The 26,548-nt window shown below is 42.8% G+C and overlaps 1 protein-coding gene across 5 annotated transcripts in view; it reads right to left on the bottom strand.

Annotated features, from left to right (window-relative positions):
• Positions 1–8,810: 8,810 nt before the first annotated feature.
• The window catches only part of RACGAP1 (Rac GTPase activating protein 1), a 37,343-nt gene continuing 19,605 nt past the window's right edge, over positions 8,811–26,548 (bottom strand). For all 5 annotated transcript variants that reach the window (XM_070789140.1, XM_070789141.1, XM_070789144.1 and 2 more), the window contains exons 3-17: positions 22,736–22,938; positions 21,635–21,771; positions 20,617–20,686; positions 18,933–18,986; positions 18,219–18,299; positions 17,718–17,835; positions 16,492–16,622; positions 15,703–15,867; positions 13,919–14,014; positions 13,633–13,831; positions 12,235–12,340; positions 11,928–12,060; positions 11,685–11,820; positions 10,629–10,737; positions 8,811–10,031 (exon numbers count right to left, since the gene is read on the bottom strand). In XM_070789140.1, the coding sequence (XP_070645241.1) occupies positions 9,956–10,031; positions 10,629–10,737; positions 11,685–11,820; positions 11,928–12,060; positions 12,235–12,340; positions 13,633–13,831; positions 13,919–14,014; positions 15,703–15,867; positions 16,492–16,622; positions 17,718–17,835; positions 18,219–18,299; positions 18,933–18,986; positions 20,617–20,686; positions 21,635–21,771; positions 22,736–22,938 (1,814 nt within the window). In that variant the 3' untranslated portion in view covers positions 8,811–9,955. The remainder of the gene's footprint in view (positions 10,032–10,628; positions 10,738–11,684; positions 11,821–11,927; positions 12,061–12,234; positions 12,341–13,632; positions 13,832–13,918; positions 14,015–15,702; positions 15,868–16,491; positions 16,623–17,717; positions 17,836–18,218; positions 18,300–18,932; positions 18,987–20,616; positions 20,687–21,634; positions 21,772–22,735; positions 22,939–26,548) is intronic.

Raw genomic sequence — 26,548 nt, 5'->3', positions numbered from 1 at the left:
TTATTGGGTTTGAATACAATTGCTGTTGATAATGGGAGGAAGGAGGAAAAAAGGGACAGGGAGATGACTGAGAGGGAGGGAAAAGTGAGTAGGCTTTTCTCATTTCATCTGCTCTACTTACCCAGGGCCCTACCTTCTTCTCTCCTGGACCTACTGACCTTTGTGAGCTTTGTGAGTGTCTGTGTGGGGGGGTGATGGGGGAACAGGAGTCAGGTTGGGGAGGGACCCTGGAATGAAAAGACAAGCCAGTAAAAGTCAATTTTTCTCATCTCTATGGTGCCCGTCACTATGGTACCCTGCACTACAGCAGTCAAAAGCATGAAAAACATAGGTCCTTTTCCATGCCAGTCTCCCAAGGACAGGGCAACAGGGCCCATTCTGTGACAGTGCAGTGGCTGAGTCCTAAGAGCTCGTGGCCACAGCAGCCGTGTTCTGTAATACAGTCAGTGCAGAGAACCACTCACATCTCTCCAAGCTGGGCCCCACTCATTCATCTTCACAATCTCTCAGAGCCCAGGGCCTCCTGTGCCCTTTTATGAGCAGCGACAGCTGGGCGTGCACGTGTGTGCACGCGCACACATGCGTGCGTGCAATTGACTTGCTAAAGGTCACCCAGCTCAGTACCACAGACCCCCCCCCCAAGGTCTCCCCAGCTCCCAGCTTAGAATTTTCCAAAATAGAGCTCCAGGGGGGCTTATACAAGCAGCGGCCAGAGAAAAGAAGGAAGCAGGAACTAGAAGGTTGAAGAGGACAGGGGGGTGGAGCTCCTGCAGCAAGCTCTTAAGCTCCGAGACAAATTATCTCCGCATCCCTGAGAACCAAGCACACAGTGGGTGCTCAATAAAAGTTTGATGAATGAATGACTGAGGCTGGGCGGCTGGGGAGGGAGGGGAGGTGGTAATTGATCAAGAAAACTCGGGAGTCACTGCTCCAAATAAGCCAAGAAGACAGCAGCTGAGAAGCCTAGGCTCGAAGGCTGGGGGAGCTGGGGAGAGGCTGCACAGCCACTCGAGCTCCTGCGCCTGCCCTAGAGCAGACCGTGGAACCTCTGTCCCAGCTGGCCAAGAGCATGAGGGTGACTGCCTGAAGAGAAAGCAGGGGGCTATTTTCCCAAATAGTTCTTTAAAGCTCTGCTCTGTCATAATAGACTAGAGCAAGAGACAAGCTTCATGAGAAGTGAGGAATTAGGTTAGAATCTGAAGAGCATCCAAAGTTAGACACAGGAATGAGTAACCAAAGGTTAGCTTCTCCTTCTCTGGAGCCCTTTAATAGGACAGCCGGCCATCTGCTTGGATGTGGGAAGGGCTGGCCTTTGGGGAGCCAAATTTCAGTGGCTCCAGCCAGGGTCTTCGCTTCACAGGCACAACTGGAGCCTGGATGAGGGGCTGGGGAGCTTGGGGAGGACAGAGACCCAACCAGGCAGACCCTTGGTGTGCACTCCCTTCCTCCCTTTTGTCAGGGGAAGTTTTTAATTAATGGTGTGTAATCTGATCTGGCCCTTCTCCCTGCTGAGTGCTGCCTTCAATCAGCGGAGCCATCTGCAATTGCAATTCATAATTCTCCTGAAAGGGAGGGGGGCCTGGGACGGATGCCTTGGTGATTAATACAATTAGCCTTTTATGTTGATGATTGTCTTAGCAGGAGCAGATGATGTGAGCGCAGAGCCTAGGCTGTCGCATCCCCATTGGCTGGCAGACAGCCCCTCTCCATTCCCCACCCCCACTGCCTCCTCCGGGTGTAAAGAGGACACAGGTCTAATCTGGGACCACGCTGCACAGTAGGGGGGCTCCACGGAGGGAGCTCCTGGGACTGAGAGGAGAGGAAGAAGACAACTATCCAGAGACGTTCACTTTCCAAAAGAAAATCACTTGGGCCTAAAGGATTCTGTGCGTCAAGGTTTTTTTGTTTCTTAAATAGTAAAGACCATATAAAGATAGAATAGGAGTTGAAAGTTTAAACACGGGCTCAGCTGCATGGACTCTGCCAAGTTACTTCAGGATCCTGAGCCTTAGTTTCCTCATTTGGAAAACAGGGTCTGTTCATAAGGGGCTGGAAGAACCCAATGGGGCCCGACACACAGATCTCATTCAGTGGTGGTTTTCAGCGTAATCGAGGTAGACTGCCATGCCCTCTGCCGAAAAGTTCAGCTGTTTCTCCTGCGGTTTTTAACATGGCCAGGCTATTACTAAAGAAGGGATCACTTTCTCCCCATACACAAGCCTGAGCTTGAATAAAGGAGACAGAGAGGGAATGTGTGTGTGTGTGTGTGGAGACAGAGAAGGAACGTGTGTGGAGAGAGAGACAGAGAGAGAGAGAGAGAGAGAGAAAAAGAGTGTGTATGTGCTGTGGGACAATGGGGAGGCAGTGAGGAGGATCCCAGAAAAAAGGAGTCAAAAATCAAACCTAAGAGAGAAGTAAGGCCCTCTTCAGAACACAGTGGTGAAGCATTTGGATGGACTGCAGTTTGGGGGAGACTCAATGAAGCAAAGGAGGCTGGGTGGATATAAAGCGGTGAAAAGAGCAGGGCTTTGAGCACCTGGAATCTCATACGAAAGTAAACAAAAGGGGAGCAGCCAAAAGAGCTGAAGCTTTAAGAGGCAGCATAGATCAAAATCTGTGATCTTTAATCTATAATGAGGTCAAGTGATCTGGAACAAGCTAATTGGGGTTTTGATGGGAGACTTTGCTCGGTCAGGAGAGGTGATCAGCTCACCTCTCTGTGAACTGCTCACAATGCAGTTCTCCATGACCTGGAACATGAAGACAGCTCACAATGCAGTTCTCCATGACCTGGAACATGAAGACAGCTCCTAGCAAGAGGTGTTAACTGATAGATAGCCAATGCCAGGCCTCTGGAATGTCAAGGGGAGGACAGGGAGGGACAGAGGGAGGGGAGAGGTTAGGGCTAATCAAGAGGAAGCTTCCGGCCAAGAGGTCACCACTCGGGCAGCTGGGGCAGGGGGTCTGCACAGCCAAGCTCTGTAATCACTTCTCAGGGGGGAGCAGCTACACTGAGGAGCAGTCACATATTTAGCAAAAGCTACAGAGGGGAGGCATGGTTAGTGAAGGGGGGTTATGAGACTGGGGAGCCCAAAGGCACTAATTAATAGGCTGCAGTTAAAGGGCAGAAAAGCAGGGAATGGAAATTTTTCAGAGCTCTGATTAAGTCAGATAAAGAGTCAGTTTCTGCCTGAGCTGGGGGTGTAAGACGCCAGAGACAGAGACCAGCAATTCCCCTGCACCCCCGCGGACAGATGGAACAAGGCTCAGGCAGGCCAGGGCCCAGCCCCGGTCAGAAGAGAGGACAGGACAGCAGTCCAGGACAGCGACCAGTTATAGAGCACCAACCTAGAGGCCCCTCCCCAGCCCTGTTGATGCTTCCAGGCCTTTCGAGCGGCCAGGTTCAGCCTGAGTCCCAGCTTTCAAGTCATCAGCTCCAGGCTCTCTGTCTGAAGCTTCCAGTTCCTCCCTCCTTTAAAGTTCCACAGCACTCTGCACCCACCTCCGTCCTGGCACTGAACACATCTCTTCATAGTTTTGGGAACACCTCTCTCTACCCAAGCAGGAAGACTTTCTTAAGCAAAATTATATTTTTAGTCTCATCTCCAGGCAACAGGTTCCTTAGCTTGACCATCTGTCCCCATTTTTTGTCGGTGCCCATAACATGGCCTTCCAGTTTCCAGTGAGGAAAGTGAAAGTGTTAGTCGCTCAGTCACGTCCAACTCTACAACCAGGCTCCTCTGTCCATGGGATTCTCCAGGCAAGAATACTGGAATGGGTTGCCATGCCCTTCTCCAGGGAATGTTCCCAACCCAGGGATCAAACCCAAATCTCCTGCATTGCAGGCAGATTCTTCACCATCTGAGCCACCAGGGAAGCCCCACTTCCCCAAGGAGGAAAGACCTCTGGCATTCCAGATTTGGTGAGCGAACTGGACGAAGGATTGTACAGATTATCTAACACCTCCATGTAAAGAACCTTGGATGTTTCAATACTGTACTGTGATTTCAGAACTCTACCAGGATGTGTTGTTATATCATGGCCAGAGCCTCACTGATCCACAACCCCTTCTTTTCCCCCTTCTCCAACTCAGGGGTCACATGTAAGGGTTCTGGGGGTCATGACTGGGGCAGATTTTGATTCTCTTCTACACATTGCTTGTCTGCTTCTTCATACCAGTTGTCCTGGGGCTAAGCCTTGTTTTTCCTATACTGCAACTGCCCTCAGACCTGGGGAAACTCTCCGTTTTAATCTCTCTCTGATCACAGCTAAGTAGAAGGTTCCCTTGCCTCCACACTGGGGCTAGCCAACAGCCTACCTCTCATGAACAGCTAATATTTCCAAGCCAAACAATCTGGATGATAAGATGCACCACTACTGTACCAGCCACTGAAGAAAAGCACTGTTACATACCACTGATTATAAGAGAATCTAATTCTCATTAAATTGTATTTTTAAGTGCATTTTACAGTAAGGAAATGATCATTTCTCCTTCAAGTCTTGGCTCCTTGACTCAGATTTGGGAATGGAAGGCCCAAGTGGGACCGCATCACAGGGCTCAAGTCTTCTTCCTTAGATAACATTCATTGCCCTCGTATGCACTCAACTCCTCTGTGCATCTGTTGCTATTCCAGCTTTTAAATGCCCAGGCTGCCCCTCACAGTGAGCATCTCTTCTCCTTCAGCACCAGAGCCCACTGAAGAGAACCCCACTTTTTTCACAGAGGCAAAGCAAAACACAAACCCTGCCAAAGCCTGGACTGCCATTTTTGAGATCACCACCTAGCACTCCGACACCAATTATCCAACCACTTCCTACCCTACGGGGCTACCTGCCCCCGAGCCTCCAGACCAGGGCCCTGAGAAGATGCCGAGATTAGTCATCTGCTCTGAAGCGGGCTAAGACGGCGCCAATAAGCTGCCAACTGCAGGCAGTTCCCGTTAAAGCAAAGCAGCTGGAAAGGGCTTAGCCCTTTAATGCTAGCAGCTGTATCTCCACAGTGTGGCTGCTCTGCTGAGGGGCTGGACTCTGTCCAGAAGCATCAAGCATTTAGCCCCAGTCGATGTATATTAACCTAGGAGGAGAGCAGCCAGCTCCCTGGGAAGAGGGGAGGTGGTTCAGTTAAGCACCTCCACCCCCAGGTTTTGCTTTCCAATGAAGAAGAAAAATCCCAGCCCCTTTGTAGGACTCGCTCTACTAAAATCTGGACAAACAGTATCATCTCACAGGCAGAAAGAGCTTTTCTCACAGGTAGCAAGAACAACTCCATTTTTAAAACTCACCTAAGGACAGAGCCACTTATTAGGTTTTTTGTTTGTTTTTAACATTTGGCTGCATTGGGTCTTAATGGTGACTCGTGGGCTTAGTTGGCCCTGCAGCCTATGGGCTCTTAGTTCCGACTGGGAATCAAACCCACGCCCTCTCCATTGGGAGAATGAAGGCTTAACCACTGGACCACCAGGGAAGTCACTCCACTTGTTAGTTTTGACAAGACTTTAGGCCACTAACCAGGCACTCATTCTCCTTTGACCTTATTTTTTTCCTCTGAGGTCTCAAGTATTCTTTGGATGCCAGGTGTACATTTGTGTGAACACAACAAACGGGCTTCCTCTTTTCCAAGAGGCTCCTCAGAGCCCTGGGCTCTGAGGGTGATGAGGGAGAAAGCTGAACAGCCCTCAGAAAGCCCTGGCACAGAGCTGGCTGCTGAAGAGAGATCACTCGAAGACTTCTTACTCAAAGCCAGATGGTGAACATGAGACGGGGTGAGAGCTAATGCCACTCAGGGGAAAGCCAATAAGCTAATCCGCTGACACGTCTCTAGAAGCGGGCTGATGGCTTTGGCTCAGTCTTGCCTGATCTTAGCTCTGGGCTTCAGAGCACACAAGATGCACATGGGTGGCCCAGGAAGACTCCCACGAGGACAAACTTAAGCTCATCCTCCACCAGCCCATCCTTTCTTTCCACACAGAGGACAGCACCAGACCACCAAGCCCAGGTCCTCCAACTGACCCAACAACCCAACATTATGGAATGAATAATCTCCAGTCCCAATGCTTTTCCCAGCGGTCTGGGCCTTTCTGCTCTTTCTGGGTCATCTGTCGAGAGTGCATAGGCACGTCTGCATACAGCCAGCCCTGAGTCGAATTATTTACATACTTAATATCATAGGCCCCATGATGCTGGGGAAGTCTGAAGTAGCAAACACCACAGCTAACCTCCAGAGCAGGAGCTGTAATCTCCAGGTTCTAATCCCAGCTAAACTACAATTTATGAGAAATTGAGTCAAATTACTTCACTGAGTTTGTCATCAGTTGGGATCCCATCACCTATTCCACCCGTGTGGTGCGGTCAAATATGTTAAATGGAAGCACCCTGTATATTGTAAGTAACCACATTACGTTTCCTAGAGGCTTTGTGGAGAATCAGTTCTTAATTCTATCTTCATTGATGACCAGAGAAGATATTAACTGGCAAGTGCTTTATTAGAAGTCTAAATATCCATTTACATGTGTCTAAGCCCAACACACATATGGTGTCCAACTGTGTGAGATGCAAGAGTAATGCTGTATAAAAACAGTGAGACTAAATGAAGCCTGGCAAGAGTTACAGAGGGAGAAGGTATACAAAAGGGAAAATTCCTGCTTCCAACTCTGTGTCCCTGAAAAGTGGCCTCCTTTCCCATCCTACACGACTGCAGAGGACAAGGCTCCCACACACTGCAAGGTTATTCCTGGTGACGTCAAGCTGTCTTCAGCCTGACTTCGTGAATAGAAACCATCAACAAATATAGACTCTGAAAATGAGAATCTCACAAATCACCCAAGTTAAGGACCTCTTGGTCTGGGGCCTTTCACTTATTTACAAAATATACCAGCTACAGGAAGCAGATTTTATTTTTTTTAATTACTAAATTCTTAGGTGAAGTGGCCACTCTCCAAACCCTGTTTATACTAACAGCACAATGACTAACATGCCCTGACCCTGCAGGCTTAAAAGCTTTTCGCACCAGTGGCTCAAGCTTGAGTCACGACCGAGATTATCGTTAAAGCACACAGATCAAGAACCTACTGTGTGAGCTACGCCAACTTGAACTCAGCACCTGCCACCCTTGCTTCTCAGGTCTGGATGCCACAGCAGCTCTTTCCCTGCTCCTGCTGAGAATCTAAGAAAAGGTGACACATGATTAAGCAGACTGCTCAGTATCCCAGGCACAGCCTTGGGTCGCCCAAACACTTTCCAATAGGAAACCACATACTGGATGTGCATGCACGTGTGTCTGTCTCCCTGTCCAAAGGCTGAGGTGGGCAGAGAGGCCCTACTATAACCAAACAAAAATACCAAGCCTGGGATCTCTGCTCTCAGCACTCGCACAGTGCTCCTTGTCACTTTGTGCCGCTCGGTAACTGAAGCATGAATTTAGGAACTCAAGATCCCTTTCAGTGCCACAGGGTCAGTTCATAGCCCAAAATAACTTTTTTCCCCCACAGTTAACTCAATTGAGAACCCTACAGTCTTCTGATGGAAACTCAAGATGCCTTCTTGCCCTCTTATTTCTGCAAGCAAAGAACTCACCTTCTCAAGGAAGAAAAAAAACCATTAAATATCCAGTAATAAACACCAACTGTTGCTCCTAAATCAAACCATGTAATGCTTGCCCAGTTAAATCAACATCAAACTCAGGAGCCTTACACAGATGGATGGAGATGAATGGATTTAAAGATGTAAATATTCTGGCTATTAGCAAGTGGGATAATAAAGCTCTGCATTAAAGACAGAGTAAGAGGCAACATCAGAAAGGGTTAGGATTAGGAGCAGGAGGTAGGGTGACACCCACTCCCAAGCCCCTGCCACAGATCTCACATCAAGGGAGTACAATTTAATTAAGAAAGCCCTCGAAAGTCAAGCTGTTCCACATGAAGTACTGTTAAAGAAGTTGAAGGTTGATGCATATTTCCCTCTGCTAATATCAGAATTATTTTCATGGCTAAGGTCTCTTGGCCTAGCCTAGAAACCAAGCAACTGGCTGCCAACATTTGACACACAGGACCATTTCCTTTTTCGTTAATGGGCCATCAGTTCCTGCACAGGGTCTTCTTTTGCCTTCACTCACATTATACAATCCATTTGCTTCCTCCACATTAGTGACTTAAAATGTACCTTGGGGAGATACTACAGAACAGCAAATATGGAGACAGGCCAACACTAAGCTTGCAGAGAAATAAGAAAGACAGCATCCAGGACAAAGTTTAAAAAAAAAAAAATCCTAAAGGCACACATGTGTGTGTGTGTGTGTGTGTGTAAAGAGGGAAAGGGGAGAGGGGACCCATCCTCTGTCAATTTGCTGAGGCAGATGGGCCCTGCCGCAAGAGCTACCACCTCCTGGGAAAAAAGCCAGTAGGTTGCCTCCTCTCTCCACGGTTACATATTAAGCCTGCAACTGTTTACGTTCAATCTCAGATACATTCTGTTCACCAGCTTCAGAGTTCCAAGTGCAGGTGCCCTCCGTTAATCATCCCAGCTCACTCCAGAGGCACTTCCAGCAGTGATGGGTATTCCAGGCAGTCAGCCAGACAGTCGTTTGTGTTTTTCTTTCTTTCTTTTTCCTGCACCATTCTCGTCCTTAAAGACTTGTTTAGAAAGTTTGGTTTTTGTTTAAAGTAGTTTCTTCAAATAAGGGGTTAAGAGTCAGGACAAATCCAGGACTTCACTTTGGACAATGAAAGAGACTAAAACAAAGAAACCAACTCCTGGTGGTGGTGAAGCTGGAGGTGGTGAGGGGGGAGCGGAGAAATGAATGATAAGACTCAGGACACTTTTGGGGAAATATATTTTCTTTAAAAAGGCATTGAAGGTTATCTTCCAGACAAGAAAATCAATCTCACATTCATTTTGAAAAAACTATTTACTTTTTTCCAAATGTATGTTTTACAGGGTCAGAACATTCTATATGTTCTGAAACTATGGGTCAGAAACATTCTATAGAAGGAAGCATTTTGATAGGCTTTGTAAATAATTCTAATAGAAGGAAAAGCTCATATTTATCTAGATGCAGCTATGCTCCATAGGAAGATTTCAGCATCCAAAGTGCAAAGACAAAATGACTGTGGCTTTTCTTGCCACTCAAAATATTGACAATCTTCCCTTACAGCCTACTCTTGTTAGTTGGGTGTTAAACAGACGGTACACTGACCTTTAGAAGTAGAGCTCCAATGGACAAGGGGGCGGGGGGGTGTTAAGCATCAGAATGAATTCAACTTAAGAATAAACTGGCTCTGACCCCAACCAAACCCAATGTCCCAACAGAAGCCCATTAGAAATAAATATAAATTGTAGTATAACTTTTACAAGGTTGTGCCACTTAACACTATTAAACCTAATCAAACCAAATTAAAGCCAAGCACACTCCCATTACTAGTTTAGTCCTCCCCATATCCCACTTCTATGAAGGCTCCACTGTTACAGCTCAGCTCCTAACAGGGGAAGGGGAATTTCCAAGTTCTCACGAAGGAGCCATCCTAAATTCTCTGCCCAAACCTTTCTTTACCCTGCCCCCGCTATTTCCCACCCCAAGACAAGTCAGTCTTACCAAAGAGGCAGGGGCTTCTACCACTAGTCTCATGGAAATTACATCAGAGAAATGTCATTACATGAGGGAATTTGGCTTTAAGCCAAAGGGATGTCCCTCCTAGCCTGCAAAAGAATCACAATGAATTTCATACCCCTGTAAAGATCTCCCATCTAAGAGCTCCCAAAGACAGCACAAGGTGTTGATATTACATTACTTGAGGAGAAGGAGAAAGAGATATATATAGTTTTCATAAAACCCCCATGCACAATTAAACTTGATTAAAAGCCTGGAGAATGCTAAAAGTAGTAATGAGGCTGCAGAGTAGAGAGTACAGGTGCACTCTTCCCCACAGTCAGTAAATGCTGTCAAGTAACAGGAGACACGACTTCACTTGAGCATTGGAGAAGCAAAAAAGTTGCCTTGTCGTCCTAGGTTGGTGGCAGACTTGCTTTTGCTCCCAAATCTAAAGAAAAAGAAAATGAACTGGAAAAGTACTCTATAAAAAATAATAAATAAACAACTATAACATTACTTGACAATCAACTAAAGTAGGAAACCCTCAGCAACTACTCTGTAAGCCGCTCTTTATCACCTGAGATGAGGGAGGGTAAATACTAAAGACCTTTGCTACTGCTGCTGCTGCTGCTAAATTGCTTCAGTCGTGTCTAAATCTGTGCAACCCCATAGACGGCAGCCCACCAGGCTCCCCTGTCCCTGGGATGCTCCAGGGAAGAACACTGGAGTGGGTTGCCATTTCCTTCTCTAATGTGTGAAAGTGAAGTTGCTCAGTCATTTCCGACTCTTCGAGACCCCATGGACTGCAGCCCACCAGGCTCCTCCGTCCACGGGATTTTCCAGGCAAGAGTACTGGAGTGGGTTGCATTGCCTTCTCCGCTAAAGACCTTTAGACCCTTTCAAAAAGGGTATCCTTACAGCTTTTAACATCGAGCTGCTAGCTAAGATCTAATTCAATTTTTCTTTCAATAAGCTTCAGCATGATGGGAAGGATGTCCAAGGAAGTGACCATTTCCTATTTCCTGAGCCAACCAATTCTACATACCTGGGAGTGTTCCTGGTGAGGGTGGAGCGGACTCTCTGCGACAGGGAACTGGATGAAGGAGTCTTGAGGAGCTGATGCTCAGGAGTGGTCACAGGCCCCAGTAAACTCACTTCAATCAAAGGTAAGACATATTTTTAAAGGAGGCGGGGTGGGGAAGAAAGCATTCTCATAAGGCAACTATTATTAAGCTACAAAACCTGTGAGACACTTAAGAGCTAAGTTTAGAGACCTAGCAAAGTCCCGGGGGTCAGTTTTGTCATCATTTTATAACACACAAGTATATTTTTTGAACTATGCAGGCAATGCTCAATGAGTAGCTAACATTCATTTTCTGACTTAAGCCATTCTCAAACTCCAAACTTCACAAATCTAGCATCTATTTGATTTTTCCTGTACTAGAAAAAACAATATACTTCCTTAAAAAGCAACTTGCAATAATAAAAGAACAGGTCTCCGATGCCAATGAAGTTGGAATGAAACCAGTCTCATACACTTTTGGTGGCAATACAAATTGGCAAAAGCCTTTAAGAAATCAAATTGGTAAAGCATACCAAGAAACAGAAATGTTTAAAACCTTTATTTCAATTCAGTAATTCCCACTCCAAGGAATTTACCATTAGGAAAAATAAAAAGGCATATACATATGTTAATGCCATCAGTATACGTAGTTATGAAAAACTGAAAAATAAAATCAGTACCAAACATAGCATATTTAAGTAAATTATAGTTTACAACCATAAAAATGATAAGATCATACAGTAACAGAGAAAGTTCTCACAAAATGCTAAATGAAATAACCAATTATATCTAAATTATTATATCTATATTTATAAAAAATATCCATATGGATAAAGAAAGAAGAACATGGAAAAGTAAAAAAAAAGTTAGGATGGTAGAACTGTATAGCTTTTTCTTTAATGTTAGAATTCTCAAAAATCTTTTAATTTTACTAAAGAATATGTATTTCAAATGGCTCTAGCAAAGGGAAGGAGAGGGCATCCAGCCAAAAACCAGAGAGGGAGTCAGGCCCTTTAAGAAGCACGCCTTAGGCCTTACCTTTGACATCTGGGGTCTGTGGTGTCGAGAAGGCATTTGCGTTTTCAATGACATGCATGGGGTCGATGTTTTCTTGCTCTACCATCATGAACTGGCTCCAGTATTCCAGGGGTAGTGACAGCAGGCGTTCTACCACCTAAAAGCCACCCAACATGTTAGCGAACTATCAACGCTCAGGGCTTACCTTCACCAATTTGTCCTGTTTTGTTGTATGAGTTCATGTAACATAACATGCCTGCTTACCTTGGGCTGATGCTTGATGTCCTGTAACAATGTCACTGGATCTGGATTGGATACAGCATGGCCAACTATTGTAGGGCCAAAAACTTTGGCCAGATTGGCAACATCCATTTTAGTGTTTGGGCTCTGAGCCACTCTATGTAAAAGAGCATTACATTAGAAGACTTGTCCTTCTGCTTAAAAGTAGACCAAAATATAAGATCTACAGGAAAATACTTCACCCTTCACATTCTTCCCTAACATCCAACCCCCATTCTCTTCCATGTGGCAAATTCCCAGACTCACAGAGACAAATCTCCGCTCTACTCACCTCTGCAAGTGAATCATGAGGAAAGCCAGTGTGTCTCTGTTGGCCTGGGGCAGCTCACCCACAGCCTGGTACATGGCCGCTATGCTGTTGTCATCATCTGTGATTTCTGTAAATGAAAAGAAAGCACCAAGAGGCCTAGACTTCTTTCCCTTGACAAGAGGTTTCCAAGCTATCGACCACAAAGTCTCATCTATACAGTAAGCTTCTGAAACTTCTGATTAGGTTCATGACTGCATCAGTCTCTAGTTTCATTAACAAGTAGGCTACTGGCCAACAGCTCAATATTAGAAATCAGAACTTTAAAAAAAAACAACTCTTGCAGTTCGGGAGAGCAGCTGGAAACTCGTGTTTCCAGGAAGGCAGATGTATAACTGCAGTTTACAACTATAAAGAAGGTACTTGTTCACAAAACATGTTAAGAGCCTACCAGGTGCCAGGCACTGTTTTAAGTGCGCAGCATCAAGCAGAACTAAACAAAAGCCCTTGCCCCATGCTACTGGAGGAGTCAATCAGAAAGCAAATACCTATCAGGCAGTGATACATATAATAATAAGGCAGGCAAGAAAACTAGAAAGTAATGGGAGCTGTTCTTTCTGACCAGCTGGTCAGGTGTTTCTGTGGACAAGCTATCCAACAAGAAACCTGAAAGAAACAAAGGAGCAAATCCTGCAAATGTCACTCCAGGTTGAGACAACAAGTATGATGGCCTCTAATCGAGTTGGGAGTAAGCTCGGTTATAGTCTAGGAATTACAAGAATTTCAGTGTAACCGGAAAAGAAGGAAGGAAGGAAGGCATGTTGATGGAAATGATATTGGAGACATAACCAGGGCAAAATCATGTGGGTCTTTGGGGCCTGTTAAGGACTGTGGATTTTATTCTGAGACTTACGAGAGGCTTCTGGGAGATACTGAGGAAAGAAGGGATATCGTCCAATTTAAATTCTGAAAGGACCACTCTAGCTACTATGTGAAGGTTATACTGTAGAGGGCAAGAGTAGAAATAGGAAAACCAGTAGGGTCTTACAGCACTCCAGAGACAGCAATAGGAATGACACATTTTAAATTTAAGATATATTTACAAGGCTTCTGCTGATAAGATGCGCCAATGGATTAAATATAAGGCGTGAGGTAAAAAAATCAAGGGTTGCTCCAGGTTCAAAAGGACAACCTAAAACTTGACCAAAAAAAGCAACAGAAAGTACGACAAAAAAAACCCTGTTAGGACCCTATACGTTTCAGACAGGAAGAGCACAGGGAACATGGAAGAGTTATTCATCCATCACAGTATCTGAGCACTGTATTCAGGCACTGTACCCGGCAAGGGACAAAGCAGGAAACAGAAGAGTCAAAACTCCTGCCCCCGCGGGACTCATATTTAAGCATTAAAATCTGCCCCACCTGCTGCATCCATAAACGTCTTGTTTAGCCGAAAGGTCAGAAGCGGTTCTTTGAGGTTTCGAAGGAAGTCTTTCAGGAGGCTACAGATAGCATGGATGTCATCCACTTTGCTGAGGAGAGGTACAGTTTTCACTCTGAGGAATTTCTCTTTTAGCTCTTTCACTGTCCGGTCACAGCCTGAGATCCGATACAGGCCTGTCTGTTATCAAGATGACACTTTCAGTTAAAAACCTCTTAATTACTGATGCAAATAACAAATTCACCCTCTCCAAGGGTGGACTCTTACCTCGGTCAGCCCTCTTTGCTCAATCTCATTTACACAGTGGACAACAATTGATGGGATCATTGGAGAAGTCTGGGACACATAATCTGCCAGCATTCCCTGAAAAAGGCGAGTTCAGAGTTATTATTTATACCACTTAGACTAGTAGATGAAGACCAGTGGGAAGAGCCATCCCCAGACTAATACAGAGGCTGGGACATCATGCCTACTTTAAAATTCTTCTTCCCAAAGCATAAATAAGACTAGAGCCGCTCAATTATTTTTCCTACCTCTACACCAGGACTGATTTATGGTCACATACACCACACTCTCGCATGAACAAGTAATAAGATCACTAGCTACAACTCCACCCCTGCTCCTCTTACAGTCAAGGGCATCAGAAAGAAAGCAATAATGAGATTACAGGTATGGAGTGTAATATAAACTAATTTATTATTCTAAAAAATCTGTTCTATCCTGTAATTACTCTTAGTAAGAAAAGTTATTTAATACAACTCAGTTGACTATGACACACACTGATCTGTAGGAGAGAACTCCGTGGCTCTATATTACAGAAAATCTGTAAAAAAATTACAAGCATGGATAAAAACTCTAAGATTAAAGGACTTCCCTAGTAGTACAGTGGGTAAGAATCCACCTCCAATGCAGCGGACATGGGTTTGATCCCTGGTCTGGGAAGATTCCACATGCCACAGAGCAACTAGGCCCATGTACCACAACTACTGAGACTAACGGGCCTGAAGTCTGTGCTCCACAACAAAAGAAGCGCGTGTACCACAACAGAGAGTAGGCCCACTCACTGTCAACTAGAGAAAGCCCTCGAGTAGCAACAAAAACCCAGCACAACCAGAAAAAAAAATAAAGATTAAATGGGAATCATGCATTAAAAGAAAAAAAAAAGATTAAAGAAAAGTAATATTTGATTTGCTGGAGGCTGAGTAGCAGCTCAATCATTTTATTTTGATTCTTGCTAATGTTGCTTCTAATAATAATTTCTTAATGAATTGAATCAAATTTTAGAAATGAATCTAATCTTAATAGCCTAGTATGGAATATCTCTAACATAAGAGAAAGAATATTCAAAGATGAAATTATATCATGGCTGGGATTTGCTTCAAAATAATTCACTGAATAGGGTCAGGAGGAGGAGATGGGGGTATTAACAAATCAAGACTCGACATAAGTCAGGGATCATGAAAGTTGAATGATAAGAACCAGGGTTAGTTATACTCATCTCTCTACTTTTGTATATGTTTGAAATTTTACAAAAGTAGATGGGATGGGAAGGAAGAGAAGAAAAGGAAGCCAAAGGAGGGAAGGGAGAAGGAAAAAGGAAGAAAAAAAGGAAAGGGAGGGAAAGAGGAAGGGGAAGGGAGGGGAAGAAAAGGAAGAAGAATTTGGTTTAGAAAGGCTACTAATCAGACAGACAAACCCAAACAGGATTCTTCAAGTTAATATTTTATAATTTCTACTCACTATTTGAGGGAGGAAATGTACATGGCATCAATAATTTTTGAAAAAAATGACCATAAGCTTTTAAAGGGCTTCTCTGGTGGCTCAGAGGTAAAGAATCCACCTACCATGCAGGGTCTATCACTAGGTTGGGAAGATCCCCTAGCAACCCACTCCAGTCTTCTTTCCTGGAGAATCCCCACGGACAGAGGAGCCTGGCAGACTACGGTCCATGGGGTCACAAGGGGTTGGACAGACTGAAGCGTCTGAACACAGAAGTTTTTAAAAGCTAACAAAGTCATAACACAGGGAGGGCTCCCACAGGTCATACATACTTCTCCAATCTTGACAGGTGTCCCTATCAGGGTAGGAATACAGGGAAGCGGACAGCGGTCCCGACATTCTGGATGAGAGACCACACGACAGTCTCGGCATTTCAGAGACGGCTTGCCAAATTTTATTCGCTTTCCACATGGTACACAAGATTCGGGTTTAATAACCTGAGGATGAAACGGAATGGTATGAATTAGAACATTTATCATCAATCAACATTTATTAAGCACTCAGCATGTGCCCAACAGCTTTCTCATCCCTTTACACTTAGTTTTTACTTGTGTATTCTCACAATAATCCTATAGGTTTTTTTAAGATAAGGAAACAAGCAAAAAGAGGCTAAGTAATTTGCATAAGTGCACTGAGTTGGAAGGGATCACCATACACTAGTGGAAAGAATTTGTTGGCAAGGAGTCAGAAAACCTCTATGTTAAACTTCGCTACTTACTGTCCTGTGGCTCAAACAAGTCAGTTAATGCCTCTGTGCCCCTGTCAGTTTGCTTGGATTTTTACCAGAAATCAAATGGGACACGTGCCATATTCAAACATGAACTGTAAATACATATCACAATAAAGCAAAAACTGCTTCTGAAAAGTTGCTTTCTTTTACTATCACTCACAGAATGGAAAGATACACACCCTCTAGAACCCTGGAGAGTGGGATGAGAAGGAGGAAGGAAATTTGACATTTAACTTTACAATACTAAATATGTAAATTTGTGATTAGCAAATATTATGCCCACCATTAAAAAATTAGATGTGTCCCAAAGCAGCAGCAACCCCAGTTTTACCGTCTTAGAGACGAAGTCGTGCAGGCGCATCCCCCCATTGCTTTGCGGAGTGCTGGAGCCGTCTGTTTCGGTTTTTGGCTCTGGCTGCCTGCTGCTCAATGTGGAGTCACTGTTCCACGGCTGTAAAGTACCTAGAAAACAGACAACTCCACGCTTTGTGTCTTAGATATTTCGTTCTGAATTTTTTTTGCCGCGCCCTGTGGCTTGTGAGATCTTAGTTCCTCAACCAGGGACGGATCCCAGGATCCTTGACAGTGAGAGTGCGAAGTCCTAACCACTGGACCGCCAGGTAATTCTCCCTTCTGAATTTTAACCCCAATTCTAATATAACTAGTAGGGACTTCCTTGGCGGTCCAGAGATTAAGAATCTGCCTTCCAGTGCCAGGGGACATGGAAAGGAAACATGTCTTCCATGTTAGCTGCAGGGGAACTAAATAGCCTGTGCTGCTGCTGCTGCTAAGTCGCTTCAGTTGTGTCCGACTCTGTGCGACCCCATAGACAGCAGCCACCAGGCTCCCCCGTCCCTGGGATTCTCCAGGCAAGAACACTGGAGTGGGTTGCCATTTCCTCCTCCAATGCATGAAAGTGAAAAGTGAAGGTGAAATCAGTCAGTGGTTTTCTACTCTTAGCGACCCCATGGACTGCAGCCTACCAGGCTCCCCCGTCCCTGGGATTCTCCAGGCAAGAACACTGGAGTGGGTTGCCATTTCCTCCTCCAATGCATGAAAGTGAAAAGTGAAGGTGAAATCAGTCAGTGGTTTTCTACTCTTAGCGACCCCATGGACTGCAGCCTACCAGGCTCCTCCGCCCATGGGATTTTCCAGGCAAGAGTACTGGAGTGGGGTGCCATTGCCTTCTCCAATAGCCTGTGAGCCACAACCAAATAAACCTACACCCCACAGCAAAGATCCTGAGTGCCGCAACAAAGATCCGACACAGCCAAATATACAATATAACTATTAGACACTCAGGAATCTATAACAACACACAGAAGTGAACTATGCAAAACACTGTCTCCAGAGAGACAAGTTACACACCAGTGGTGTAGGTCAGGCTAGCAAGCCAAAGCAGGGCATGACAAAAACAGAGCTCTGTCCCTCAGTGAGTAGCAGTAAAGTAAACCTAAAACATCCAGCCCCTGCCTCATGAGGGTTCCAAGAAACCAGTTCTCCCTGGATTTTACCAGTTGTTTTCACACAGGCAATTCAGCCACAAACCCAGCGGACCTGTTTTCCTTCGGCTCCGGGTCCAATATGGCACGGTCTCAATAGTGGACACAGCCTCGATGGGCCCGCCATCATTGGGGACAGTCACTGTAGTTTTAGCAACTATGGATTCATTTCCCTGAAACAAAGGCAGTAATGAGGGAAGGATAAATCTAATTTCCCTTCTACTATGGGTGGTTTGGTGGAGTTAAAAAATTTCTGAGTCTTAGTAAGGACTTAAGCCCCCAGCCCCAAATACTCTTGAAGTTGAAATCTAATACTCTCAAATAAAATACAGGTCACAGGGGTAGGTATACACGCAAGCAACTGAGAACAAACACGAAGCTGACGTTGTTTACTGTTCTATTCTTGTGGATAACAAGAATCCTAGTACAGAGAAAAACTTTCACCAAACATCTCTTTCAAAATAACACTGCAATGTTGACTTGGGATTTTTATGGCTGGGGCCACTACACTTCGCTATGTTCAAGACCACAATTCTCTCAGCCTAGTTATTCTTACCTGGTCTGCGGTGGAGCCAATGGAACGCGTTTTCTTTACAGGTCCAGGGGGACCATCCACGAACTGTCGGCTATTTGAGCGCTAGAAATGGGGCAAAACCCAAGAACTTTAGTGCCAGATAGGAGATCTGAAGCACAAAAAATAAAATTATTCAATTAGACAACTTGGATGCAAGTCCTAGGTACCAGCGCTGCAGGAAATAACAAACAATGTGCACTCTCTCACAGCCTATTTCCACAAAAAGGCCTTCAGTGCCCTAGAAGAACAACCAAGCTTTGGAAAAATTTAGATGGCAGCACCAGAAAAAGTAGAGTGTAATCCTATCTAAGGACATGAAGTCCTAGAAACATATTAAGGACCCTAAACAAGCACAGATAGATCTCTGTATATCCCATTACACACATATTTCATCTGAAACTTAGAGCACAAAAGTTCTGCATAAAAATTCATATGACATCTCAAAACAAACTTAAATAGATCCTTTCCCTCTCCATGAATGAACTTAAATCAGCTCAGAATAGTGAAACAGACAGGACAGGATTCTGTCTTGAGTTTACTACCTCAGGGACGATCAATACTGCCCCCGCCCCCAACATGGATTCACTTGTAATATGTGTTTAACATCAGCTAGGGCAACATTTCTGAGAAAACTCTTTTATTGCTACTAAGTAAAAACAGACACACAAACCCAAAAGTAAACAAAACCATACATACCCTCTTTTCTCTCTTCTTCAGTTTAAAAGTCTTTACCAAAGAAGAATCCCAATCCTGTTGACAATTGTACTGTATTAATATCCTTCTTTGGTTAGGCCTCCCCTAAACCCTATGCAAATACATTTACAGAAAATTTTAAAAACCTCCTGAGTCTGAGTATCTAACTCACAATTCTCAAATGTTATAGCCATAGGGCTGTGGTAAGTGAACATGCCTTCTTTCCAAAATTGAAGCTATTATAATAGAATCAGGAATCAATACCACAGAGGCAAGAAAAGGTTAAAGAATCAACTTCTGTCATGATTATCTTCAGTACCTGGTCCTTTGTTTCTGATTATTTTTGTAATTAGTTTTAGAACTCACAGAATGGTGGGCACTATACTAATGGTTCAGATGTGATCCTTGCTCATTAGGGACTGCTACCATCTAATCTGATGTTCTGTACAATGTAGCCACTTTAAAAGTTCTAGTTTAGGATTCACATCTCTCAATCATCCCTCCTCCTTGGGCCCTAAAAAAGTATTCATTTGTCTTTCACTGTGGTCTAGTTTCACTTCACTCACTCACTCAATTTTTGCATTCATCTTTAGTAGCTACCTATGACCTCCTGACCCTGATAGTCTCTGAAAACACAAAACCCCTAAACAGTTGTATATATTATAGCTTAGCTAAATAAATTTATCCTTTCCAACTTATGGTCAAGTAATTTAGGTACTGGTTGTCTGATTCAGCCTCAGTTACAAGAGATATTACACCATAGGTCTAGCTCTAAAAGCAGCTAGAAATATATTCTAGTTTTATTACAAATCCCAAACTGTGTCATTCCTTATTCCCAAAAGGTGATACCTAATATTAATATCTACAAAAGAGCAGTTACTGCCCTAGTCAAACTCTGAATTTGGACAGAAAACTCTCAGCCTAGTAACAAGTAGTTGTCATTTCTTTTGCTATCATCAAATGACCAACTACCAATAACCTCCTGATTTATTGTTTAGTTTGCTAGCTTTCCACCAGTCAAATAGGAAAGCTACACAAACCAATAAGTTGCAAGTCTCTGGAACAAAGACTGACTATCAGGGTATGACCTTTTATGCAGAAACATCACCATACATTACAAGAAGGGTGCTGCCCCACAACAGCAGGGTAACAAAGAGCTCAGACAGGTGAACCACTGCTCATCAAGGTATTATCTAGTGCCTGGAAACTTTCATCAGCCTTTGGGCTAAAGTTCCAAGGCATTGGTTTCCTTCTAATTGTGAAGTATGACTAAGTTTTCCTCAAGAACCAATTTAATTTAGAAATAAGGCACACGTCTACTCTCACCAAGAGCAGCAAATAAAGCCTGGCTGGATAGAGTCTTGATAATTTTTTTTTTTCCCCCTAGCTGGGGTTTTAAAAAGTCAAGATGTAATAATCAATTAGTACAGGCAGCTCACAGATTCGTTAAATAAATTTAACCTCATGCCAAATCCTAAATTCTATATTCTCACTTCCAAAGGCTAAATATATGCCAATCTCTTACAAGCTTGTGTGTATTTATATTTTTAAAAGCTAGTCAGTATCTATAACATATCAACTAATAAAATAGTAATAAGGGAATTTCAGAAGAGAGGACAGAAGAGAGATTCCTGATGGAGCAGGGTTAAGAAAAAGAGATAATTCTCAGAAATCAAGTGTTCATTACCAGGGATTCATCGGTCTTGTCAAAGCTGATATCGGATAAAATGGAACCAGATTCATCAATGGTTGACAGTCTAGATGAGTGAAATAGTAGTTAGAAACAAGACTGTGCAAAGTAAAATCCACCAACACCAGAAAAAGTCACACTAGTCAGGTAACATCAGCAATTTCACAGCAGCATCTTCCCTGTGGAGATAACTACAAGCTCAAACCCTAGCTGTGTTGAGCTGCTTTTTATGGTTTTCCAGGGAGACGGTGTATGTATGTGTGTTTGTGTGTGTGTGCACACACGAGCACACATGCAGCGCAGTTGCTATTTCAGCAAAGGTCTCATAACTGCAGTTTAAAGTTAGTCAGGGGTATAGGTGCTATTTCCTGCTGAGTCTATACTACAGGCTGCTAAAAAGTCACAGGCAGAAGAGTGAAGTTCAGTTTGATCCCAACTGTGGTTGTTTTCTACAAGAGAGAGAATTACCCAGCATTAGCTTTTTAAGAAATTAAGCCTGTACATCTTCTTAGTTATAAAGATTCCCCATAAAACAACCAGACAACAAAATAAATAGCTCAGAGTGCTGACCATTCCCTACGTACCGTATTGGGGGTTTTAATTCAAAGCCTGGTTGAGACTATTCTAAATTGTGATGCAGTAGAACCAAAATTATTGTCTGGGCTTGGCTCTCAGAGGGTCTTTCTAAACCAGAACTACGAGAGCTCTCTAGAGAGTAAACACTGGAAGTATTGCTGAACTGCCACTTCCACCTCTAGGTTTCTTAGCAATGTGCAGGATTATTGATGTTGGTGCAATTGTGCACCAACGTCAAAGTTTACCCTTAATGAAAAAACCTAAGATAAAAAAATAAAACCGGAAGCCCCTGCACCTTTATTTCCCACCCACCCTTCCTCCAAAGTCTTTTTGTTTTATTTAGCACACATTCCAAAAGCAGTATATTTAAGAGTTTAGATAATAAGAACTTATTAGAGCTGTGTTCCTTGTGATCAGATAACAGATGCAGTTCCCCCACCTTTTGTTCCCAGCATTGCCACTGGCTGGTTGGCCTCTGTTGAGAAAAGCCAGAGCTGATTTTTGCTCTTCACTTAGTTGAATGCTGCCAGATGTGTCACACATGAGCATCTCTCGAATCAGCTGAATCTGTCTTTCCTACAGACCAAAGCAGAGTAAAACATCCTAACTAACCAGGGGAGAAAGCTTCACCTTAAATTTATGGGACAGGCAAACCAGAAGACATTAAAATACAGCATTATGCAAATGAGCCTTCAGGAAGGCTGCTACACCAATAGCATATTAATTCACATCAAGCCCAGACTGCGTCTCTGATTTCTGACTGGTAAAATGAACTCTATCTAGAATAGTGAGGTTTCTGCTACAAGACTTTTGGATCAAACCGCTAATTCAAGAAAAGAGAGGACTGCAAAATCAGAGTCCCAAAATAGATTTCACAGAGCAAAAACACTTTAGTGTCATCTTATCAGGACAATTATTGGCTTCTACAGATCAAAGCAGCCACCCACCTTTCTAAATGGTGGAGCAAAATGCATTAAAATGGATACAAAGCTGTGATGCACTGGAACCAGACGATTTGAGCTTACTGAGGCATCTAACAGTATACCAAGATGGATTAATCCCTCCTAGTAAGGGCTTCCTTTGTACCATGACCCACTCTGGTACATCAAAATGACAGTGCCCTACGTCCCAGTGTTCATATTGGTTGAACATAGCGAGCCCTTTATCCTAAATTAAGAGCCGCAATAAAGACTTAAGAATTGTCCTGCTTATATCAATGACAAAGTACTAGCTGTTACTATCTTACATGAGGATGTTCTAGGTAGCACTTATAATCAACAATAAGAAATAGATCAAATATGCTAGGATCTCCCTGCCTTTCCCCCTAATTCTTTAAATTCTCATTTGAAATCTGTATATTAAGTAAATGTTTAAGATCTAAAGGAGAAAAAATTTTAAAAATTTAAATTTCAACCTATGAAAAATAGTATTTCTGGTTGCAATTTCAGCTCCAATCATGGACAAACTGCTTCTAATTCTTTAATGAAGAAGAAACAGGGCACCCCCACTGTCACAGTGCTAGCAGAAAAACAATACACACCAGCTTTTCACAGTCAGCCTCAGCTCGCTGTCTCCGTTTGATCTCTACATCCACCTGATTGCGTGCATGTTTCAGTTTAACATCCAGAGCACTACGCTCAGTCTCTGCTTTCATCAAAAGATCCTTGTATTTGCCCAACTCGTGGTCTGTTCTCTGCCACTTTTTACGAAAATCTTCAAAGTCCTTTGCCAACTGGATAAATTCTAAGAAAAGGGGGAAACTTTAATAATTCAAGCACCAAACAGAGTATAAATGCTGTAATAAATGAGTCCTCCAGTTAGTTTTACTCCAAATGCATAATTAAGGGACTAGCTGAATTATGAGCAAATCCAGCTGAAAATAACCAGGAGCAGATCCTTGATATATGTTCATCACTCTGGTCAAGAGTTTTGTGGGGAGCAACTCCTATTCCAATAGGCCACTTACTTTTGGCTTAGCCAGTGGCATCTGCTATGAAATAAGTAACTCATTAGTCACCTGGCTCCAGATGTAACACTAACAGTGAAAGCTCCTGAACAGAAGGCAATCAAAGGAGGATACCTTTGGGGCAGCTGTCATGCACCAGGACAGTTAGGCCATAAAACAAAAACACCCTCCTTTAGAGTCACATGTTGCTGCACCAAAGAGGCGTTAAACAGCAAATTCAAATGTAACTGCTGTAATATGCTCCAGTAGATGTAGATTAATATTACAGATGTCTAGGCCTGCAATCGCATTCAGCTGTATAATTATACAAATATTGATTTGAAAGTAAAGAGCCAATTTGCTTCTGCTGTTTAACACAGCCCTGAAGGGTTATGTAAACATTCCAGATGGAAAGACACAGGACGAGAAGATCATACTAGCTTTGGACGACTCACTGATAAGAGGAATGTGGACTCTCTTCAAATGTCTGCAAAGGAAGCATCGCTTCCAAGGCAGCACCTCAAAGCATAACAACTCTGGTGGCATCCATTCTTATCACCTGCAAAGACTACTGCAAAGACAATTCTACAATGCCTTACTGTTCTAGTTAACCTCAATGTATCTCTAAGCCATCATTCCACCAGCATCATGGAGGAACCTTCCAAGGTGTACATCTGCTGCTGGTCAAATTAACCCAGTTTACAGTGGAAACTAGGCCAAATTCACACAAAGCTAGCAGATTCTCTGGTAATAAGGGAGCCTTTCCTATTTGAATTTAACGTAAGAGCATAGAAATAATATAATGCTTTTTTAAAGCAATTTTAATTATTTGACCAAATTTCAAACTTACAAATTAGGATAACAATTCAATCTAGAGAAACTGATTCTGACACACAAGGAAACAAGTTTTTAGTAAACAACAGATTCTAGCAAAGCAGGATATTATGACCTAGTTATCTTAGATAATACAAATATCAAGGATCTCAAAAAGTAAAATATATTATTACAATTGAAATAGTTGTAAATGATATACTGGTTTAGTTAACAGTTTAGAACACATTACTAAGGGGCTTTTTTCTCCTTAACTGAAAAAGAAAACAATATATCCTTTTGCAACTTTAAATATTTCAAAATTATAGATTCACAAAGAGAAAGTTGAAAAACAAGAGCTGGTTCTTAGTCACATTTTACTCTCACGATTCACCAAGCAAAGAACTTATTGTTTGCATATTTTTCAATGTATGTAATACTTCCCTTTTTCAAAAATAAAGAACAGGAAACACATTTTCCATAGTCTAAAAGCTTTCTAGTTCTACACTGTGGTCAATGTTTCTAAATATAGTGCTGCCTACACACTCAACTATTTCCTGAATTGAAAAACAATTTAAGAATGAAAAGATTTTCACTTGACCTAATTTGCTGGTTAGCTTGTTCTTTAGGATACTCCTTGAAAAGTCTTATTTGGGGTTTAATTCCCATTCATTGTTAAATGGCATATGTTACAGATCTAACTGAATCGGACAACAGAACTGAAACCAAATAAAGTATCAGTTCATTTAAAGGAAGGCATTCCTATTTTAATACAAATGATTAAATGCTTGTTTATATTAGACCAAAACCAGAGCATTTGCATACATGACTAAGATATTACTGTACAAAAAAAAAGAAAGGAATGAAGTTATATGATGAAGAGCAAGAGTAAGGAGTCAGGGGACAATTAGGCATGGGAAGAATTCCTAGGCTCTAAGAAGATAACAGACTAGAGTGGTTGCAGAAAAGGAGATTCTAGAGTCCAGAAGACATTAAGTCATTTTAGTTCCTCAAAGGGCAACATACCAAGTTAGGGATTCAGAGCGGGTACAAAATGTACCTCTACTTTGTAACAGAAATTAAGGAAAGACAGAAATTTACTTATAAAATAAAGGTTCCTGTAAGAATAAATATCTTGTATTTTTACGGCATATTTTTTCCATAGGTATTTTCACAACCTAGTATCTCATTTATCTCCAAATCCTTGTGGCAAAATTCCTATCTCACAGACAGAAATAACAGTTAAAAGCCAGCACTAGTTACTAAGACTCCAAACCTCAAATTCCTCCCTCTGCCCCCACATGCCATCAGCTGCTTCCTCCTAGAGATCTTAGTATCACAGCCTCTTCTGCCCATTTCCACGCTCACAATCATCGCTCCAGTTAGGGCTCCCTAATGCCTCTTTCCTGAGCTAGGGCAAACACCTAATCAGCCTCTCAGCCTCCACCTCTAATGCAGCCACCACCTCTGGCAGGGTAACTTTCCAAAAGCACGGCTCTGATTAAGTCATTCCCCACTTACCCTTATTTACCTCACATCCAACACCCTTTTGCCTCCACTCAGAAGTCTCCCTTAACACTCAATGACCTCTTTTACCTCTGTCTGTTGGGATCCTACCCTATATCCAATTGAAGGCTCAAGTCAAACCCTAGTTTTTTCCATGAAGTCATTTAGTCATCCCTTTCCCTCTACATGTGCTAGAAGTTGTGATAGGTTCTCACTGAATATGGGCTGAGTGAACCTGAATTTTAAGATCTCTTCCCCACTGGACTCCAAAACAATCTGTCTTCTGAGATGATGTGACCTCAAAGAAAAGCCTAATTAGTATGCCATCATGGTTACTGAGTTGGTACCAGATGACAAGGTCATGCAATAGTTATTAGAGAAAAAAGAATATTGTTTTGAAAGGGCTGTAAGTAAATGAAAGCTATTAAAAGCATGAATCAAATTAAAGAAAGCACTGAATGGCACAAGCAACACACTATAGTAAGTACTATGAAGATTTTTAAGACTTAGTTCTTGCATTACTTTTATACCAATGAGACTGACTTAGCAGCAACACCCACTGAATTAGATATTCATGAAAATCTGAAATAGGAGAGGATGGTAACACAAAGAAAAGCCAGTAAAGAATAATTCCCTTAGATCAGTAAGTCAGAGCTATCGGCTCCACCTTTCTTTGTCACTAATCTACTTCCCAGAAGACGATTCCATCACCACCTCCTTTGCCTCCCTAGCTCTCCACCCAACCTCAAACCTTTATTACTAAGCATCAAATATATGAAGTAGGTGAAAGCAGATGGATTGTCCTTCCTTCAAAAAGAAATTATGTCATTTTTCTCCTTTCCAATTGAAAATGTTTTATAGGACACAGGGAAAACCCCAGATAAAAAATGTACACGACTATTCCTCTAATGAAAAAAGCAACATCCTTAGAAATTCAATAGATTTTGCCCAGTTTGTTATACAAAAATGAAATCGGCAACTAATGCCAACTATTTAGTGAAAAGAGAACCTTAATAATGAAAAAATCTGGGTAAAACCCATTTAAAAATAACTACAGGAAAAAAAAAAGTGACCATTTAGAATCCGTGTCCA

Source organism: Bos indicus, chromosome 5 (genome assembly GCF_029378745.1).
Source record: "Bos indicus isolate NIAB-ARS_2022 breed Sahiwal x Tharparkar chromosome 5, NIAB-ARS_B.indTharparkar_mat_pri_1.0, whole genome shotgun sequence".
NCBI lineage: Eukaryota > Metazoa > Chordata > Mammalia > Artiodactyla > Bovidae > Bos > Bos indicus.
Note: the sequence above shows the minus strand (reverse complement) of the source record. Positions and strands in the feature narration are given on the sequence as shown.